The sequence below is a fragment of the Plectropomus leopardus genome, chromosome 2 (assembly GCF_008729295.1).
Source record: "Plectropomus leopardus isolate mb chromosome 2, YSFRI_Pleo_2.0, whole genome shotgun sequence".
NCBI classification, from domain to species: Eukaryota; Metazoa; Chordata; class Actinopteri; order Perciformes; family Serranidae; genus Plectropomus; species Plectropomus leopardus.
The window spans coordinates 30,487,829-30,508,853 of NC_056464.1; the positions used below are offsets into that span (position 1 = coordinate 30,487,829).

A 21,025-nucleotide genomic window follows, 5' to 3' on the forward strand; every position below is an offset into this window, starting at 1 on the left:
GAGTGTGCTGGAGGAATTCATACCAATGTTGTTGTATTCTTGAAGTTCAATAGAATATATTTTTTGTTATTGTAAATGTACGACAAAATTGGATGCAATCCTATCAAGTCCTGGATGTACAAATATATTTTGCAAAAGTATCATTTTTGGCGGTGGTATCAGTGTTATCAAAATATGTAAGTTCAGCTGTCTGCTGCAAACCAAATGTCACTGGGGTTTGCTTCATAATGATGAAAAAAGTACCTATTGTGAACTTGGAATAATGGAAATTCTATCTCTATGTAAAATTAATGCAATAATTATTTCATATTCATAATTAATAATTATAGTTTATAATTTATTATATTATAAATATTATAATTATAAGTATAAAAAATAATATCAATAACTGGACTAACAGAAAATGTACCAGCACCTATTTTGATAATTAGTCATTCAAGTAATTTTAAGCAAAAATATCATTCATTTGTGTTTCCAGCCTCTAAAATGTAAGACTTTACCAGCTTTCCTTACATCAGAATCAACTCAACATGTTTCGGTACTGGACCGATAATCAGAAGCAGTCCCCCTTAGCTCTGAAAATTGTGATGGATATTTTTGTATATTTTCTGATGATTATAGAGCTGACAATTGTTTGATTGAAAAATGAATTATGCAGATAACGAAAAATAATCATAGGTTGCAGCTTTAATTTTGGTTATCATTTATAAAAGTTTTCAAAAAATTTCAAATGTGAAAAATATAATTGCTTTCAATGTCACAACAAATAAGTGTAAATGAATGTATTAATTGTGGACTTGAATAATAATAATAAATAAAAAAATGATAAATAATATGAAATAATAACTTTGCTTATATAGCACCTTTAAAAACAGAGTCTACAAAGTCATCAGTGGTGACACATTAACAGAAAGCCCAACCAGAAAACCAGAGGACAAATAATACAAGATACAGGTCGCTTAATGTCAATATAAAATAATACAAAGAAATAGACCAAAATCGACAACAGAAACAATGAACAGAGTAAAACCACAAATAAAAGGAAATAAAACAGATAAACATTAATTAAAAAGGTAAAAATACATTAAAAAATAGAATTAATAAAAAGACTACATAAAATTATTACCATCGTCATCATATCATTATTATTATCATTATTATTATTATTATTATTATTATTATTATTATTATTATTATTATTATTATTATTATACGTTGTTCATTCATTCATTATTATTATTATTGTTTGTTCTCGTGCACTAGAAACGCCCATTCCACATGACTCCACACTGCAGCCCAGGGAGTGTCAACAACTGAAAGTCTGAAAAAGCGTGCACGCCATTAAATGCGTTTTGAGACATTTAATCTTGTGGGAAAAAATGTAAACGTATAAACACGCGATTTTCACAGGGAGGTTGTTCATATCGACGTCGTATTTTGTTTTGTCGCTGTGTTTTCGCCTTCTTTGTGTAAAATAAATTGCGGGCGCTCCCTTACGGTAGCCGTTGGAGACTGTTCACCAGCTCGACTTTTGCGCTAAACTGCGCCAAATAGTTGATTCATATAGCATATAATTGATATTTTAACCCAAAAAATGATGAGAAATCGATGCTGGTGATGAACTGTAACTTCCGCGTGCTGCGAACACGCACAAAAGTCGCGCTAAAATGCGTAACGTGGAAATGATTCAACAGCTAAATTAATACTTGAGGAAATTGGGGTGGTGATAGTTTGTCAGCCGCTGAACTTCCTCGTTTGACTCAGTAAGTTAGTCAGCGGCCTGTTTGTCAACATGCCGTCGGTTCAGGAGTCGCTTGAATCCGGACTGGACTTCATTGAATTTTTGGGAGACAGAATATCCATCACCAACCTAGCGGAACTTCGGGAGATCTACAAATCTGAATTTAGGGGCAGGTAGGCTGCAAAAACAAGCGCGTTCAAATGCATTTGTTGGCTGTTTATAACAACACCACCCTCTCTCTGTGTGTCTGTGTCCACAGACAAGGAATTAAAGACCCTACCTTTTACAAAGTTCTCCATGTCCTGCTGAAATTCAACAAAGCCCACATAAAAAATAGGAAAATCTACATCAATGTCAGACCTCAGGTGAGCTGCCAGTCCCTTTGTGCTGTGAGGAACACGTCCAGACATATTCTGTGGAAATGCATGAAAATACAGACACAAAATGAGAAAGCATAAAAGTAGTCGACAGATTATTGACCTGGCTGATTGTTGGATCAGATATTTGGTATTTTGCCGATTATCTGCATCGGCGTGTTATTGTAATGATCTCCGATCGCATTAATTAATGAAAAAGTGCAAAGAAAGTGTCAGCATGGGATGCAATTCTACTTTGTAAAACCCCAGGGAGCTATTTTTATTTATTCTTTGAAAATGTATTTAAATATTTTTTTAAATTTCACTTCACTTTATAAAAATAGTTGATGGGAACTTTCTGTGTATGATGTTAAAGTTTGTTATTTTCCAAATTCTAAATATTTACAGAAAGATTTACATTTTTATTGTAAATGCATATTGGTTCCAAATATTGGATTTTAGTCTCATTAACTACTAATAATTGGTTTGGGTATCAGCCCTGAAAAAACAATATTGGTTGACTCTTAAAGCATAATGTTCTGCTGTAGGTTAGAGTGTACTGTGACCAGTGGAGGAGGCCCCGGGCCCCTGCTCAGCCACCACAGAGTCCCAGCTCTGGCCCTCAGAAAACAGCTGAGACACCTTCACCCCCCACTGGCCCCTCCAAACCTGGGACCCCTGTGCTTACCCCCAAGAAAAAGCTGGCTACAGAAATCCTTCACAAGTTAAAGGTGAACAGGTAGGTTTGTTTTGGTATGTACGCTGTGTAATGCTGTAAAATGTTTCACAAAAGGTTTGTTTTTGTGAGAGTGACGCCTCTCAATTTATTTTTTAAGCACGGGGGAGGTACTTATTGATTTTGGCTTCGGAAATGGGGTTATTGCATTTAAATTACAGCGAATTTTTAAAGAAAACTTGCCTTCCAAATGCCCACAGCGCCCTAAATTACACCATCTATCACAGAGAGAAACTGTAAAAACAGAAAATATGAGTAGTAGATCAAATACCTAAGTGTCATGTTTGAGTAACAGTACTGATATATTATCAGAAAATGACTTAGGTTGAAGTTAAAGTCACCTATTACAATATTACTTGAGTAAAAGTCTTTAAGTATCTGATATTAACTGTGCTCAAGTATCAAAAGTAATTTTATCGTTATTATTATATTAAATGCACTTAAGTATTGAAAGTAAAAGTATGAGTAAATGGATAAATCACAAGGATAAAGGATAAAATCCAGTTTTTCCTTCCCTCCCAATCCGTCATTCATCCGTCCCTTCCTAATTCCTTCCCTATTTTAATTTGTTGCATTACACCACCAGAAATTAGATTATCAAATTTCCAACGGTCCTTGAACACATTAAGAGGGACTAAGCATCTGTCAGAAAAAAAAAACATAACCACATGTAAGCATAAAATAGTGCTATTTTATTAAAACCACCTCTTTTCACATCTCATATAAGATTTTGGCAAAAAAACCCAAACATTTGCATTAACTAACCAGCATGCACAAGTGAAAATTAGGCTTTTTTAAACTCTAGGATTTTGTCTTTAACTTTTCACTTTCAAACATAAAGGTTACGTTTTAAAAATCTAACAAGTAATTTATGGTGAAGGGAGCATTTTCCCTAGGTCACTCAGGGAGGCTCAAGGAAAAATATTTGTAGCTTCGGGGAGGGTGATGAAACAAACAAACAAAGAAAAAAAAAAACAATCCAACAACAAAAAGTCAAAGTCACACCCCCTCCTCTGATAAATAAAGAACAGTCCCTAAGTCATGTGTGGCCATTACATTTTGATAGTTTTTTTACATCAAGTGTGAAACTTGAGACAAACTGGGTGTTAAGAAGTCGTATCAGCAGAGGGGTGAAGAGTCCACAAGTGGTGTGTGACGGACTCTTACAACATGCTGGTTGCCTCTCAAGGTTCAAGGTTCATAAATGAAGTATATTTAATAAATCCAGCACACACAGACCCAAATACACACATGCACAAACAGGAGCTTTTATACTTTAATTTTTTGTTCAAATTTTCATTTGACTTTATAAAAAACATTTGCTAAAGGCATTCAAATAAAGTTTTGTTTTGGAGTTTGTTAAATTCCAAATTCTAAATATTGACAGAAAGATTTTCATTTTTTTCGTAAATGCATATCCGTTCCAAATATCTGTTATCGGTCTCATTAACTACGAATAATTGGTATTGGTATCGGCCCTGAAAAACCAATATTGGTCGACCCCCTAAGTAGTATGGTTGATAGTGTGCACAAGAAGACCAACAGGAGAGTAGCTCCATGTAAAATCCACAGATGCAGTGAAACTGAACAGCTGATGTCCAGGAGAAGAGTCATTAATTTCAGGTGGAGTTTCACAGCCTGAGGACAGAAGCTGCTCTCTAGTCTGCTGATACGGCAGTATCTCTATCACTTGTCAGACAGCAGCAGGGTGAACAGGCTGTGGCTCGGGTCGGTATCATCTTTTAAGTATCCTTGGGGACTCTGTGCAGGCAGCTCATCTCTCTGATATCACTGATGCTGGGTGGATGGTACCCATGATGTTCTGGGGGGTTTTAATAACCTGCTTTAGGCCCTCTGGTCCTGGGCGGTGCACATTCAAAGCTAGTTTGTTATGTTTCCAGTCAGGATGCTTTCCATTGCTCCTCTATTTGCAGACAAACTCACACACACACTGTCTAACTTGCAAAAATGTTGGTAGCTTTACCTTCGTCAGGCAAACTTCTTTTTGTTTATTGCTCCTCTATAAAAGTGAAGAACTTGACACAGGAAATGTTCAATCCTGCACATGTTCTCCACGTGTTCCCATGTGGGTTTCCTCATAGACACGCAGACTAAATTGCTCTTGGAGTGACTGAGAGAGTTTATGATAGTTATAAGTGTCAGCTCGAGAGACTCGTGACCTGTCAGGGGAGCGTTGGTGGCTTTGGGGTAAAGGCGTCGATTAATGAACTGCTGTGTACCCAGTTTGCATCTTGCCAGAGATCTTTGCAACATGTCATCCCGACTCTCTCTCCTCCTTCATTTCATTTCCTGTCATATCTCTGATGCCAGTTATCAAATAGAGCTTTAAAAGAAGCGAGGCAGATTACAATCAAAAAATGAGATAAGACCCTTGAAGAGGAATAATGGGATCAAAATCGTTTCAAGCCAGTGATCTTTTTTTACCTAGAAAAACAGGTTTTGAAGATGCTCAATTAAATGCTTGTCAACAGTCGACAGAAACAGTTTATAGAGACAACAGACATGAGAGAGAAAGACATGCAGAGGTTCATGACCAGAATAAGACTGGGGAAGTTACAAGATGTACTCAGTCACTCTGCAGTACTTGTACAAGGCCTCGTGCGGGAAACTATATACAAATACAAACAAATTTTCTCTAATTTTTGCTCGTACCCAGGATTTGCCTCTGTCTTGTTAATACCCATTGATTTTTGGGATTCACCAATGTTTTCTTAATTTTGCATTTAAAAATGCATTAATATAATTTAATCAAATTTAAATACTGTTTAAGGGAGATAATATAAAGACTAGATTATTAAATTTCAGGTATAAAGGGATACTACTTTACTCGGTGCATTGATCCCAATTACTGTAATTCCAGTTACTGTGTTTCCCTCTGCTGACCAGAGCAGAACTGTAATTGAGTACATTTACTCAAATACTGTACTTATGTACAAATCTGGGGTTACTTTACATTATTTGAGTATTTTAATCCACTTCAAAGGTAAATATTGTACTTTTTACTCCATTACAATTATTAGATAACTACTTCACAAATTATTATTTTTCACACAAACCAAAAATGTGAAAATACACAAGTGCAGCTGAGACGATTAGTCAATTAATTAGAAAAATGAACTGGCAACAATTTGTTTGTGCAAGTCATTTTTAATGTAAAAAACAGCCTCTCGTGTGTACTGTATGTATGATGCCTTGCTGCTTTATCTTTTAATTATGCTAATTATTTTGATTTATTGCATTTATTTAAACCTTTTTGCACGTGTACATTTACTTTTAATACTTAAATGCATCCTCCTGAAATCACATTTACTTTGTTAAAGTTTATGTAACTGTCAGCCTACACCAATTTGACTACTGCAAGAGTTCTTCTTCTTTCAGCCTTTTTTGGTTTCATCCCTCCAGTCTTGTTCATGTGCCAGTCTTTGCACACGGCTCAAAACCTGCCCTTATATGGTGTTTAGAGGGCGTTACCTGTGCTAACAGGTGACTTATGATCAAGTGGGGTTCATTACTGAACACACCTCAGAGCAGATTTGGGTGGTTAAGAGCGTTTGGTGCATCTGGAGTTGACTTCTCTTATATTTTCTGTTATCAGAAAATTAAAAGAAAATATAAGAGAAATTTAAGAAAAAGTTGCTGCATGAGGCCCTTAGAGTTACAAGCCTTACGTTTCTAAACTCTGCAGCCTGATCTCTCTCTCTCTCTCTCTCAAAGGAAGCAGTTGACGGCTGACAAGGGCGGCATTGAGATCACTTCAACCCCTGCGTCCACCGGGGGAAAGGTACAGTTCACTTTAGAAAGTCTGAAGATGCAGTTCGTCGTCAGCTTCCACATTGTAAACAAGGGCACAAACTGCATCCACTTCACCTACTACACTGCCCTGCACAAGATCCGCTGTTTCACTCTGGAGGATGAGAGGAGGGTGACCAGAGCCTGTCCGCTCTTCCTCTGTCCTGGTGAGAACACTCTGTTTTTACTGACAGGAAACACACTGACGAGGTAATTAAAGCTCACAGCTGCTCCTCTGCCTCCGTCCTTCGTTCACAGGAGAGAGCTATGACGTTGTGGTTCGGTACACGCTGAACCACTATGGGCATTTCCCTGCCACCATGTACTTTGAGTTCTGCCCAGATCAGCCAGCATCGGTGCCCTTTTGCATTGTGAGGGAGATGGAAGCGGTGGCCAGGACCCCACTGGCTGTGGAGCTGGGGCCCGTGGCTCCGTACAAACCATTTAAGGTGTCCACATACAAGCCTGTGGACACTGTGGTAGTGGAGGGAGTTCCACCTGAGCGGTACGTTATAAAAACTGACAGTAAAACCAGTTTAAGATACAAAATAAAAAAGCACTTTTATGGCTAGTTTTTGAAGGGGAAGTGTTTTGTAGGTCCAGAGGGGGCTGCATCAAGGCTGGTAATTGCAGACTTTTGTCAAGTTCATTTTTTTGAAATAGTGCCAATTTACAACACAAAGTTCATAACCCTTTTTATATGTAGCAGGTGAAAACCAAGCTCTTTACACAGATGGGACATTCTCCCATAAGCAATTTTGGGCTGTCTGAGACAAAAGATAACCATCATGGCAGAAACGTGGCGATGTCTTTGGTTGTGGCTCTAAAATGATGTTCCTACGTCGCACAGTGAGAGAGGTTCAAGGATGGCCGTTGTCAGATCATGTGATCAGCAACAGTTTGGAATAAAATTCTGACAGTGTCAGAAATTTGGGATGACATTCTCACTGTGTGACTGCTGTTATGACCCACATCTACTAACCAACCAACAGAAACGCAGCATGAAATGATGCACTAACCAGCGTGACTCGGCTAGTGAATGCTCAACGCTAGTAGATGCTAAAACTTACTCCAAACTCTTGTCACAAAATTGTCATTTCAAGCTGGCCTCTTTTCCCCGGCCACAACTGCGTCCACATTCTCCTCCTCTTCTTCAGACTTTTTCTGACACACATAAATGGCTCTTACCAGTACAGCGGCGTAGATAGATGATGCTCACCGATTAGCCTGCGTTTCAGTAGGTGATTTCATCATACAGTCTGCATACATCAAACTTGATGTGGTACCCGACAGTGTAGCTCACACTAAATTAATAAGGTTGCAAAAATCTCACAGTCTGCAGGAGGCTTTACAGAAAGAAACCTCGAGCAGAACCAGGCTCCATGTGGACCGCCATCTGTCATGAAACTTGTAGACTGCAAGTTTATCTGGGAGCAGGAAGTCCAATTGTCATTGTCCCTCTTCAATTTTGGTTATTAGAAAATTAGTCTTAAGATTAATTCCAAGTGGCATTAAAAAGTCTTTAAAAGGCTTAAGTCGAACTTGCCTTAAGCTGCAGGAACCCTGTGTACAGACCGTTACAGATAACAGAGATTTCATCAGGTGTAATTGAAATGGATCAACAAATGGACCTAGAACGATAACTGAAACTGTGTTTTATTCATGATGTGTTTGTTCCTCTCTGCAGTTCTGTCGTCCAGCCTCTACAAATAGCAGTGAAATTAGGCGACTATAAGTACCCTCTTTACCTAAAGGAACTGGCTAAACGCGGGATGGAGGATTCTGGTGACCTCTCTGCAGCTGCCAAGCAGAAACTGGCATCAGTGAAGTGAGAGAACGACGTGATTATTTATAGCCAACGCAGTTTTTTTTCTGGGTTTAACTCCCTCATCATCACAGTGATTGTGTGTGTGCTTTTTGTCCAGAGGTGTCCTCAACTCCCCCTTAAAGATGAAGACGTACGCTCATCGATTTCACCTCCTGCTACACCTGGAGGAGATACAGATGGAGGTGGACATCAGGAAGTATGACCTCCACAATCAAACCATGACTCAAGACCAAAGCAACAAAAAACTGCTTAAACTCAGAGTAAGGGTTTCTCCCAGTTTATCACTGCTGGTTTACAGAGCAGCATCGAGAAGTCGGTATCTTGTGAGTTTAGCGCAGGTGTTTCTTTGATCTTAAGGATGCTGTCTTTTCTGTGTGCTTCCTGTTTTATTTTTTCTACTGTATATTTTGTTGTTGCCATGTGAAAGCTTGTCGATCTACTGTAAACTCAGTGTTTGAAATGAATAGCAGAGAGAAGGCCAACATCTATATTCTCCAACAGGTTCCTGGTGTTGCAGAGAATCGACCATCTGTACTACGAGGAGATATTCTGAGAGTGTCCAAATCTGCAGACACGGTCCAGCCGATCGTGGTGTACACCGGATATGTTCACAGAGTAGAGCTTGAGAGTGTGAAGCTGGGCTTCTCCAAGAGGTGAGAGCTGGACTATGGATGCTTCTTGAAATCTGGTGTTTGTCTCAGATCAAGCACCTAGCCCTTTTTTTTTATTCAAATTTTTATTTATTTTGACTGTTAGACTTAATACATGGATACATAGTCTTTAAATATAAAATGATCCACAGTCAGTCCAAATCAAATCAAACCAAATTAGACAAACTAAACTAGGACACAACAATAATAACAACAAAATAACATCCAACTTAACAGGTAGCCACTCAGAACCCACCCCAGCACTGCGACCCCTCTTTAACATACATATACATACATAATACAGTATACACATGTATACATAAACTCCTCATCCCCTAGTATCCTCCACCACCTCTAAGGTGTGACTCCTCTGATGTGAGCCATAAAGATTTACCATATTTGACTGGTCTTGCTCGGGGCATTATTCACTCTGGCTACTTTCAAAGGCAGCAGTCTGTCTTCCAATTATGCAGAATGAACCGGGCTGTCGCGATAAAACCCGTTACTGTCAATCCAAACTTTGTCTAGTAAGACCTGGCAGTACATGAGATTTGTCTCTGATAGACATAGTTGTTGGGATTCTGGTAAAGGTAGTTGGAGCCACCCTTTATAATAATACCAAGGGACAATCCCATATTGCATGAAGAACATTAATGTCCGGGGTTAAGCCCATTTTGAACAGTTTCAGAGGTGTATAATAATACCTGTGTACAATTTTATAGTGAATGAACTTATTTCTCACATCCTGCCATACATCCTCCTCAATCTCACACCCAAGATCTTTTTGTTGTATATTTCTCAGGCTCTCACACATTTCATGTTTCAGGTTGCTGCAGATTTTTCTCAGCAATATGAAGTTTGAGGTGGAGTTTACTATCAACCGGTACTCCCTGAAGCTGCAGCATCGCGCTGTGGAGTTGGCAGTGAAACATCAGCTCGAAGAGGTGCTGTTCCCATCTGGTGCAGCAGTGGCTAATCTCCCCATGCCTAAACTCAGGTCCGGTGCCTTTACACTTAAAGCTCATGCAAACACAAAAAACACACTTAAACTTAACCGACTTAAAGGAGTACTTCACTCACTAAATGTCCATTTGTATGTCAAATCAGTTTACCTTTGAGTCATGTTGCTTTCGTGAAGAACTTTCTTGTATTTGTCCATGGTTAATGAAGAACCCAACAACTAAAAGTGTGTGTTTGGGAAGTACTGAGTATACAGCTGGATGAATGAGGCATGGATTATTCTGCACAGGTTTTTTTTAAAGGTTTCTAAACAGATGTTTAGTTTTGCTGTTATAAAACGTGGACCCCCTTTTACTTCAGTTCATCTGTAATTTTCTCAGTGTTTGGATTCTTTGTTCATCATGGAGGCATGCGAGAAAACCACCTCTTTCTTCATGAATTAACGTAAAATGGGTTGAGTAACAGATGTACAAATATTTTTTTTATTGGTGGCGTATTCCTTTAAAGTGCTGTATCTCCTGTACTTGTCGTGCAGAGAAGCTTAAACTGTCTGGGGATGGTGATAAGAGCATATGAACTCCTAATGATGAGTGAGTGCGCTCAGCAGCCTCCGCCTCAGTTCTGTCTGGGCATTCATCCACCATATCGAAATAACAAGCTGTTCTTTGGTTTAATGCCATAAACTTGCCTCAAGTGGATATGGGTAAAATATGGAGGATTATGTTGGCTGAAGACACCTACCAGACAAAGTTCACTGTTATCTGCTTAGACTTGATTATAACAAACTTGTATCACTTTAGCGTTCTGAGAGAAATTACGTTTTCATCTGTACATTTGAATGCTTTTGTTAATTCAACCCAGTTTTTAGTTTCTGCTTCACATTTTTTACTTTAAAGTGTTTCACCTATGTGCAGGATGTAGAAATAAATTGTCACGTTACACTCCAGGATGTTCAACCGTCAGCTGGAGAACAACCCGGAGCAACACGCTGCGGTCCAGCGCATTGTGGCCGGATCATCAAAACCTGCTCCTCATCTTGTGTTTGGGCCTCCTGGAACAGGAAAGACAATCACTCTGGTTGAAGCAATGCACCAGGTATTAAGTGTTCAGGACGTGCTCTTATTAGTTTGTAGCTATACCCCCGAAAACCTCAGTCATTTAATCTGCCTCCTACTATATACAGTGTGGTCTTATATGAACCAGATCAATCATTTCTTTGTCTTTTTTCATGAGAAACGTCTCTGGTTTTGGGTTCTTCACTGTGAGGATTTGCTGTTTTTTATTGTCTTGCGTCACAGTAAACAGTAACAGTATTTTTAGGTCTTGAAGTGTTTCTGGACAAAACAAGAAAATTTGATGATGCAACTTTTTTTTTTACGATAATCATTAGCTGCAGCCCTAATATGAACACAAAATTATCTGCCAGAGATTTGTCTGTTTTGTCTCTTCATACTTGGCTGAAGTGGACAAGTTGGAAAAAAAGGTGATGTCATTGTATTTCCAACAGCAAGTCACAGTTAAACAACATAGGAATCAGAATCAGTTGTTGGGTTGTTTGGTTGTCACGACAACGCCACTGTCAAGTCAAATCTGATCAAACCACACCCACACAGTCCTGCAGAACTTTTTTTTTTTCAAAATTAAAGCTCATTTAATTATACATATTTAAGTTATACATATTTTAGAGAAAAAAAGTCTTCAGGAGCTTCACCATTTTTGTTTGCAGTCTTCGACTGTGGACATGAAATACAAACTCTGATATTTATAATTTTTTGGTGTAAAAGGGAGAGCTGTTTATCAGCAAAAGAGGAGGAAGCCACGAAAAGGCCAGGCTAAATAATAAGTCAAACATTTAACTTTGCTTTCTCTGACAGGTCAGCAGGGCCGACCCGTCAGCCCACATGCTCGCCTGTGCACCCTCAAACAGTGCCTCTGACCTCCTCTGTGAGAGACTGATGGAGCACATGGATCCTCATCGGATTTACCGCGTGTACGCCAGCAGCCGAGACCCGAGAACTGTCCCCAAGAACCTGCTGGTGAGCATCAGCTGGCTTTTTTTTAATATTTCACAGGATAATGTGGTTATCAGACATAAACCAGCTCTTACGGGGGTAAATTGATATCCTGTGATTTAGTGCACTTGTGGTGAGACATGATCTAATCAGCTAAATGTGTGACCAGATTTATGAAGGACCCATCATACTTAGTTTCAGAATAAATCAGAAATTAAAAAGATATTTACATTAAGACTGTGTCGAATTTTATTTTTTAAAAATTCAAAGCTTTTATTGAAGTTTTTGAGTGAAACTTTGAATGTCTGCCATCAATTTTTATGACATCATCACTCTAAAAACAATATAAGTCCTCATATTCCTACATTTGAACAAAATGATTAAATAATGAGTCATTTTTTGTTTTATTTCTTTTTTTTATTAAATCAGCAGTTTAATGAGTAGCCTTGTTAATATGGGTGCCTGCCTTCCTTTGTGTGCTGGAAAACCATCTTTGACCACAGTGGAAACGTGTTTTTTTTTTTTTTTAAGACTGAATGCCAGCAAATATGAATTGAAGCAAAAATATTTAGTTACATAGAGATGTTAATTTCAGAAATTACACTTTTGAAGTCATAGACAGGTGTAGATCATTTTTCTTACATGTTTTCTCATCTTTTGGCTCTTTCAGAAATATTGTAACTGGGACCAGCAGCAAGATAGTTTTGTGTTTCCAGAGAAAACAACTCTGATGAAGTACACAATCATAGTTACAACTATGGTCACAGCTGGCAGGTAGGTTTTTTACATATACAATATTTATTCAGTATTTGCTACTTTGTGACTCTTTGGCATCATTCTTAAGTGTGAACGACCAAGAGTCCTATTACACTTTTATTTTACTATTGTAAAATCTGCTTTCCGCTTTTAGACTAGTGTCTGGAGGAATCCCAGCTGGTCATTTTACGCATGTGTTTATGGATGAAGCAGGCCAGGCAGTGGAGCCGGAGTGCGTCATTGCCATCGCAGGTAGATGCTGAATATCCAAATGATTAGTATACTACAATAACTATTTTGTTTTGGTTAAACCTTGATGAAAGAGTGCAAACAAAGACAAGTTCTAAGATGCATACACATGAAAATCATAAGTCAAGCAGATTTCTTGGATGTTGTCTTAGATACTGTTGGTCTAATTTTGATAAAAGGTAAAGGTAAGGTCTGAAGGTAAATTCACCTTTGCGTCTTATTCTAGTGTAAAGGTGAGGGTTGATATTTTGCACTTTCTTGGTGTCTTATGTTGTCTCAAACTATTTTTTTTCTAATTATTCTGGAGATGATACTAGAAATAAATGTCATTATTTCTGTCACACTGTAAAGGACAGAGTATACGCGTTAAAATGAAGCTATGATGGAGAAGAGATGAACAGATTTCTCTTCAGTCATTTTACACAACTTGATCCAGATTTTAGTTGGACTCCTCCTGTCTCTTCTCTGAGAGCTTGCATCCTCTTTATCACTGCCAACCACAGGCGATCGGCACAGTGCATCAGTCCAGTGACAGAAGTAAGAATGTAGAGGACAGAATTTTTTATGCATTTGTAGTTCTGTTTATGTTTAAACTTTGCAAATCCAGACAGTGGCTGCAGAAGCTGTGCATGTATTGACAATTTAAAAAAGGGTGAAAATTGGGGAATGCTTTGCAAAAAAATCAGCAAGAAGCTTTTCACTGCTTCCATGGTCCATGTGATGCTTCTCAGAGAGTGTATCAGCCTTAAGAAAGACTATATTTATTTAGCTGTCATTGTACAAAGGAGTCTTGGCTGACAAGACAGCATTAAAAGTTTCACCTCAAAGAACATTGTTAAGAAAAAACAGCAAAAAAAAGTTTTTAAACAGTGTAAAAATTCACAGAAAAGAAACAAGCAACTGACTTAAAAAACAAAGCAAATCCATCACATTAAACGATGAATTGGCAGTGTTCAGTAACAATAAACGCACTCAGTGGTCAAATTAGCCTTCTTTTATTATCTTCCGTTCTTATTAAATAATTTAAAGTTGACTCTTGGTTCAGAAAACTTTGAAAGCACTTTCACCAAAGATGGGTTCTGGTTTAAGGAATGATGTACATAACTTGTTCGAGTCACAGAGGGTTATTTGGAATAAGAGAACATAGAGATTGAGGCAGTTGATGTAAAATGTCCTTTGTAGGACTGCCTGTCCTTACACATTACACTGTTTCAGGGAAGGTGGCCTCATGAGTAAAAGTCAAATGCACACAATTATTTTCAGTGGTTAAACTGATGCATGTTGTCCCTGTTTGGCTGGACTTTGTTTCACAGGGCTGCTCAGTGCAGGGGCGGGTCAGCTGGTGCTGGCAGGAGATCCGAAGCAGCTGGGACCGATTCTTCGATCTCCCATTGCACTGCAGCACGGGCTCGGTGAGATGAGAGGAGATTACATAATTTTGTCTTTTATTGTAATAGTAGTTATTGTGTTTAAACTGTTTTAAATGTAGGAAGGAATAACATATACTTTTTTTTTTATTTGTGTATCAACCTAACCACATGATTCAAGGATATAAATGTATTGCTGTAACACTGATGTTCTTCAGAGCTTTCCCTGCTTGAGAGGCTGATGAAACACAACACTTTATATCAGAAAACTACTGACTCCGGCCACTTTGACACCCGCTTTGTCACCAAACTGCTGCGAAACTACAGGTACGCCTTTCAGTTTTTCCCTCTATTTGGCTTGTTATAGTTTTGATTGAAGCCCTTCAGCTTATTTTCTTTTCCTCTCTTCTCTCAGGTCTCATGCTGCCATTCTGAAAATCCCCAATGAGCTGTTCTATGACAATGAACTGCAGGTGTTTGCCGACCAGTGGGAGCGTGACACCTACTGCAACTGGCAACACCTTCCCAGAAAGGTGTGGCCGCAAGGACATTTTGTTTTTAAAGGGGACTTTTTGTGCTTTTCCTTCATTTTCTGTAAAAAATAAATAAATAAATAAATAAGAAAATAATAATAATAATAATAATAATAATAATAATAACAATTTTATTTATATCGCACCCTCTAAAACAGAGTTTACAGGGTGCCTAGACAAACAAAACAAATATCATGGAAGTGTGATACAAAATTTCATCACTTTAATTATAGTCAGTATATGGCATCCACACCAATATTATCAAAATTAATTGAGCACAGAAACTCATATTAGACTATCACAGTAAAACAAGACAAAAATCATTGCAATAAATTAGGTCTTATCATGGAGAAAAAAACTAATTGGGGGGCAAAAATCAAAAATTAAATAAAATGCTATTTAAAGAGGAATGCTTCTGTTCAGATAGTTGAGCAAGAAAAGGCAAAAGTGAGCAGGAATTAAACAACAAATATTAAATTGGACATAGTCCCTAAATAAAGTGCAAAGATCACTCTAAACACTTAAAACATGTAAACCACTGCTCACTCTGACATCACTTCAGGGTTTCCCAGTGATCTTCCACGGGGTGATGGGGAAAGACGAGCGAGAGGCAAACAGTCCGTCCTTCTTCAACGTGTCTGAGATTGAAGTCCTGGTCGACTACCTCACCAAGCTGATGGAAACACAAGGAAAGAAGGGGCTCCCCAAACTCTCCGCAAAAGACATCGGCATCATCGCCCCCTACAGAAAACAGGTGAGCATTCATTAGTTTATTTTTAAAGATGCGGATAAACAGTTTTAACATGCCTACTTTTCTAACAGGTGGAGAAAATCCAAAAGGCCCTGAAGTCTGTCTCAGCTCTGAGCCGATGGAACGATCTCAAAGAGCTCAAGGTTAGTGATGTTGCCGGAAACACGTCACTCTGTGTCAGTTTATCTTGTTTAGGTGCTCAGAGGATGCTCATTAAAAGTCTCCGCTGCACAGAATCAATACAGGGGCATTAAAAGATTGTTTCCATCTGTTTTCTTCCATGCACAACTGTATTTGGCTGTTTGTCCTCACGATATCAGGTGGGATCAGTAGAGGAGTTTCAGGGACAAGAGAGAAAGATCATCATGGTCTCTACCGTCCGCAGCAGCATCAGCTACATCAAGATGGACAAAGACTTCAACATTGGATTCCTGTCAAATGAGAAGGTCTGTTATATTACTTCTTTGCCATATAAAGTGATTTTTTTTTAACCAGTATCTTTATTGAAGCTTCAAAGGCACATCAGATCATGCACATCAATATACAAATATCCCCTCACACAGTCACACACTCCCACAGACAAAGAAAATGAAATGAACAAAGACAAAAACTATATTTGTAATAATAATACCAGATTACAAATTAACCAAAATACATACAGTAGTTAATAAGATTTAAATAAAAATAGTATAGTAAGTAATATAACAAAAATCAAAGTAATAATAAAATAAAAGGCAGATTCAATACTTTTCATGTTATCCATATAACATATATCTCCTTTCAGTCAGTGATATATGCCTCACTGGCCAAGAAGGACATAAATGAGTCCCAAACACAAACAAACTTCTTCTGTGTACCTTCAACAATAAATATCAGTCTCTCCAGCCCAAGACATGTAATTAACTCCTTTTTCCACGACGTTCCAAGTGACGGTGCTTCTACATTTTTCCAACTTAGAACAATCATTCTTGCATGGGGCCATGTAAAGTGGTAATGAAACCAACAGGATCTTCAATATGTTTTTCTCATGTATTTATCTATTCTGCAGAGATTCAACGTGGCTTTGACCAGAGCCAGATCCCTGCTGATAGTTGTGGGAAACCCTGTGATCCTCAACAAGGACCCCACTTGGGAAAAGTAAGGCAAAACAGGCCACAGGAGTGTTATTGGGAGGCAGAAAGTTGTCCGAAAATGCAACAAGAGCATTCTTGTATTTACAGACATTCAGTTAAGGAAATATTTCACTGTTAAAAAATTGATGTTTTCAAAAAACTGGGCTGTCTTTGCAATATAGTGACTCAGATACTTCAAAAGGGTCTTTTTGCTTTTGCTCAAGAGATAGAAAGCTTAAATCCACCAAAATGCACTGTGCTGCACCAGACCAATAAATGTAAAATAAATTGTATTACAGTTAAACTTAAAGCTAAATATGTTACTGAGGACATTTAAGGTGAGATATAGCTAATACAGTAATTGAATCTTGGTTTATATTTGATTAGCACTGCATAGTTTCAATCTGTAGTTTGAGCAACAGTCCCAGAGCCACTGACAATGCGTAATTCAGCAGATTTGAACTGATTGAGCTTATTCAGAGGTGCACTCTTGACCTTGTAAACAGTGGTTGACAGAATAATCTCATCACAAGGCCTATTCATAACTGTTCTGGAGCTCATCAGATTTAGGAGGTCTTTTGTTCCTGCAGCAATCAGATTTTTATTAAGGACTGCACACTAACACTGCTGTACTGTCTCTGACTGGACAGTTGGTGTTGATTTTACTGTCACTGTTATGGTATTGTAGTTGTTTCATTGTAATATTGTATTTGTTGCTCATATTTGTATTCATTGCTGTAGCAATATGGCACATTGCCAAGGGTGGTATAGCTAATTTTGCACATTGCATAATAGCACAACCTTAATAGTATTTAATTCTTATTAATTCTTCTTCTTATTATTTTTATTTTTATTTAGAAAAAAAAAAATTTATATTTTTTTTTGAGGCAGTTTTATGGATACTTTTGAGCATTTTACCATTGTCGTTTTGGTGGACTATTGCGCTATTTCAGTGACTATGCCTGGTGCTGTATATATTGTTGTATGTAGACCGCGGTGGCAAATGAGTTTCCCCTTTGGGGATTTATTAGCGTAATCCTATTGTATCCTATCACACAATTTCCCTCAGCACATGAAATTTACCCAGTTGCCATGGAGTTTTAGACATCCATATTTCCTTTTCTTTTTGGTATTTCTTGGGACTTCTCATCCACTTTTGCATAATCTATATTTTTTCAACTGCAGGTTCATCAGCTACTGTGTGAATGAAAAGGGTTACACTGGATTTGACTTCAAAGACGCAGAGGGAGAGGATGAGATTGTGTCGAGACTGGCAACCTTGAAAATCAACGTGGATTCTGACAGTCAGTTCAGCTACTATAACCTCTATGAAAACTTTGTAAACGAAGCGATGCTTTACAGAATCATCACCAGCTAAAATATCATTCATTTAAGCTAATATCACTTGCACAAAGCAGTCACAAAATGTTCTGCTTGTGAGGAACTAAAGTCTTGTGTCTTCCTGCATTTACCCTAGATCATGTGGAAGAGGAGAGTGCCCTCCAGCAGCATCTGGACCCTGAGTGGAAACATGAGCACTGACTTCTCTCAGATAAGCAACATAAAAGAAAGAAACACTTGCAGTGACAGATTATTAGATTTAAGTACATAGAGATGAGTATCAAGGATCAGTATTTCATTTTCCTTTTAATGAGCTTTAAACACAATATTGGCATCAATTAGGAAAAATAGACAACTGGTTACTCAAATTTATATCCGTGTGTCAGGTGCTCTTGGAAAAAAGAAGAAAAACAGGATATACTGGAAGGCTATTTGGGCACTCCAAAATATAAGAAAAAATAAACCAACGATGTAGGAAATATTAAAAAGCCTTTATTGTAGTGGCTAAATTGTCAGAATTGAAAAATCCAACATGTTTCAGCCACTGTAGGTCTTGTTAGAGGCTTTTATAGGTGTAATAATTCCTATTTGATCATTACTGTTAAAAAAAATTGAAGTATATTTATCTGCAGAGACTCTGCTCTCTGCCTGTATTTTCTTGTTTTCCTCTTTTTTTGTGTTCAGGATGTTCCTGGGCACAGGGCACAGGTGAGGTTGGCAGGTAACAACCAGGTGCCAGATTGTAAGCAGTTCGCATCCAAGGGGAAGCTATGAAAATTGGCAAAAAATTGACACAGAGCCACAAAAGTGCAAACATACTGAACAAGAGTGAATCTTGGCTTTCACTTACGCTGGCAATATTATTTATTAACAGTAAATGACTAATACTACATCGTTAACCTATTTAAAAATGATTTAGCCACTACATTAGTGGCTTTTTAATATTTACTTCCTTGTTAATATATATGTTTTCTTATATTTTAGAGTGCCTGGATTTCATTCCTGTTTATCATATTTGCATCAGTTATATAAGGATATATCCTTTTTATCAACTTTTCTAAGGGCAGTTTGTTCACTGAACCAGTGAATCTTTTGTTCTTGACTTTTTCACTCCTCAGTGGATTTTTAAATTAAGCTGCCACCTCAACATCATGTTGAGTTAGCATGAACATTGCTTCACACAAGCAATGAGTTTACTGATTGAGAAAATGAGGAGCAGACTATTCTATTTCTCAGGAATTCATCACCGTATGTCTTACTGCTGTTTGCACTTCTTAAGTTAGTCTCTGTAACCCACATATTCCTTTCGGATAGTAGTTAAATAAAATCATTGTAAAACCACATTGTACCGAACATTATGTCGAAACTAGGCTTTAATCCTGGGAGACAAGTTTCTCCGGGATACACATCCAAACAATTTCCCATGTTTCAGGGGAAATATGATAACGACAAAACAGGAAAATAATTGTGAAATTTAAGAACATTCACCAAATAAGTTCCTTTTGCACAACAGATTAATCTATTTTGGTCTTAAGTGAATCAACCATTTAAAGCGGACCTACAAACTGCCACCTTACTGCATTAATTACCAGAACTGCAAATTTATGCTCAACATTTGATATTTATATGGATACAGATGGGGCCTTCTATTCATACTGCATTTCATCAGTATTTGTGCCTGTTTTCGAAAAGCTTATGGAAACAAACAAAACAGAACAGTACCAACCGAAATCGTTGGTTCAGTGTAGCACTTTTCAGTCGAGATACGACCATTGGTAATATAATGTTAATGGTATAAGTCTTCGCAGTCTGCCACTGTCTACATTGCTACCCCCATTAAAAGCTACGTCATTATGACCTCCTCCCCCTTCAACATCTGTCCTCTAGTACCATCTATCAGCTGTATCTATGCCATCAGAAGAGACAAATGGAAGAATGAGGGCAGTGACATTTACAACATTTGAAAGGGATGTATCTATATTCTGTTTAATGAGCATATTAACAAGCCTTAAATGAGACCCAGGACTAAGCGTCTCTGCGCTCTCCAAAGTGTATGTGCGTGTTTGAAAGAGAGTGACACAGAGAGAAGAAGCGAAGGTGGAAGGTGGACTATTACATGCAATTTTTCCCAGAAGCTATTAAGTTACTCAGACCACTTTTTGACCTGCCCGCTCGAAACTAGTATTTTCTAGTAAGCTAACTCGAATCTGCCTGACCAAGGTCCCATGGGTTGTGGGTCAACCCGCGCATCATTAGTTGATTTAACATAAATAGCGTTCCACCTTAATACTCTAAAGTCGGTAGGTTTGGAACCCATAGATTTATGCATATTTCTCCATGATGCATTTAGTGTCGCTTTAAATATAACCAATGCATTCTGACCATTTGACTGTAGCTGAAGTTATATCTTTAAAACTAGTCAATTTCGCAGGACTCCCAGTATAATGTGCTTCTTCTCCCGTGATAGAAAACCGACCGATATTGATTTTTCAGGGATGATACCAATACTGATTATTAGTTCTTAATGAGACAGATAACTGATATTGGGAACCGACATGAATTACAAAAAAAATTAAAATATTTCTGTCAAAATTTTGAATTTGGAATATAACAAACTCCAACTCAAAACTTTGTTAAAATGCCTTTAGCAAATTTTTAATCAAAACTGAAACTTTTGGTTTTACAAAGCTGTCGACCCATAGTCATAACCTTCTGTTAAATTAATCATCACCTTTGGTCACATGCAGTAAACCATGAGAAGAACTGACGAAGGAGGGCAAGTCGGTCTTGTCTCAAAAATAGTTTATTAACAATGTTTATGTT

At 37.8% G+C, this 21,025-nt stretch overlaps 1 protein-coding gene across 1 annotated transcript; it reads left to right on the plus strand.

Moving 5' to 3' along the window:
* The first annotated feature begins 1,670 nt into the window (after positions 1-1,670).
* Positions 1,671-19,543, plus strand: mov10a (Mov10 RISC complex RNA helicase a). The gene is made up of 22 exons (XM_042511214.1): positions 1,671-1,914; positions 2,001-2,106; positions 2,646-2,836; positions 6,569-6,810; positions 6,902-7,148; positions 8,331-8,471; positions 8,569-8,731; positions 8,973-9,124; positions 9,948-10,118; positions 11,029-11,176; positions 11,956-12,117; positions 12,764-12,867; positions 13,004-13,101; positions 14,412-14,510; positions 14,684-14,792; positions 14,881-14,998; positions 15,561-15,752; positions 15,821-15,892; positions 16,070-16,195; positions 16,798-16,886; positions 18,047-18,165; positions 18,339-19,543. The coding sequence occupies exons 1-22, from the start codon at positions 1,793-1,795 to the stop codon at positions 18,401-18,403; spliced, it is 3,036 nt and encodes a 1,011-aa protein (XP_042367148.1). The 5' UTR covers positions 1,671-1,792; the 3' UTR covers positions 18,404-19,543.
* The last annotated feature ends 1,482 nt before the right edge of the window (positions 19,544-21,025 follow it).

Coding starts and splice junctions, on each gene's coding strand:
- mov10a (XM_042511214.1), top strand. CDS start 1,793: ATGCCGTCGGTTCAGGAGTCGCTTGAATCCGGACTGGACTTCATTGAA. Junction 12,868..13,003: donor ACTATGGTCACAGCTGGCAG/GTAGGTTTTTTA, acceptor TTCCGCTTTTAG/ACTAGTGTCTGGAGGAATCC. Junction 13,102..14,411: donor GTGCGTCATTGCCATCGCAG/GTAGATGCTGAA, acceptor TTTGTTTCACAG/GGCTGCTCAGTGCAGGGGCG.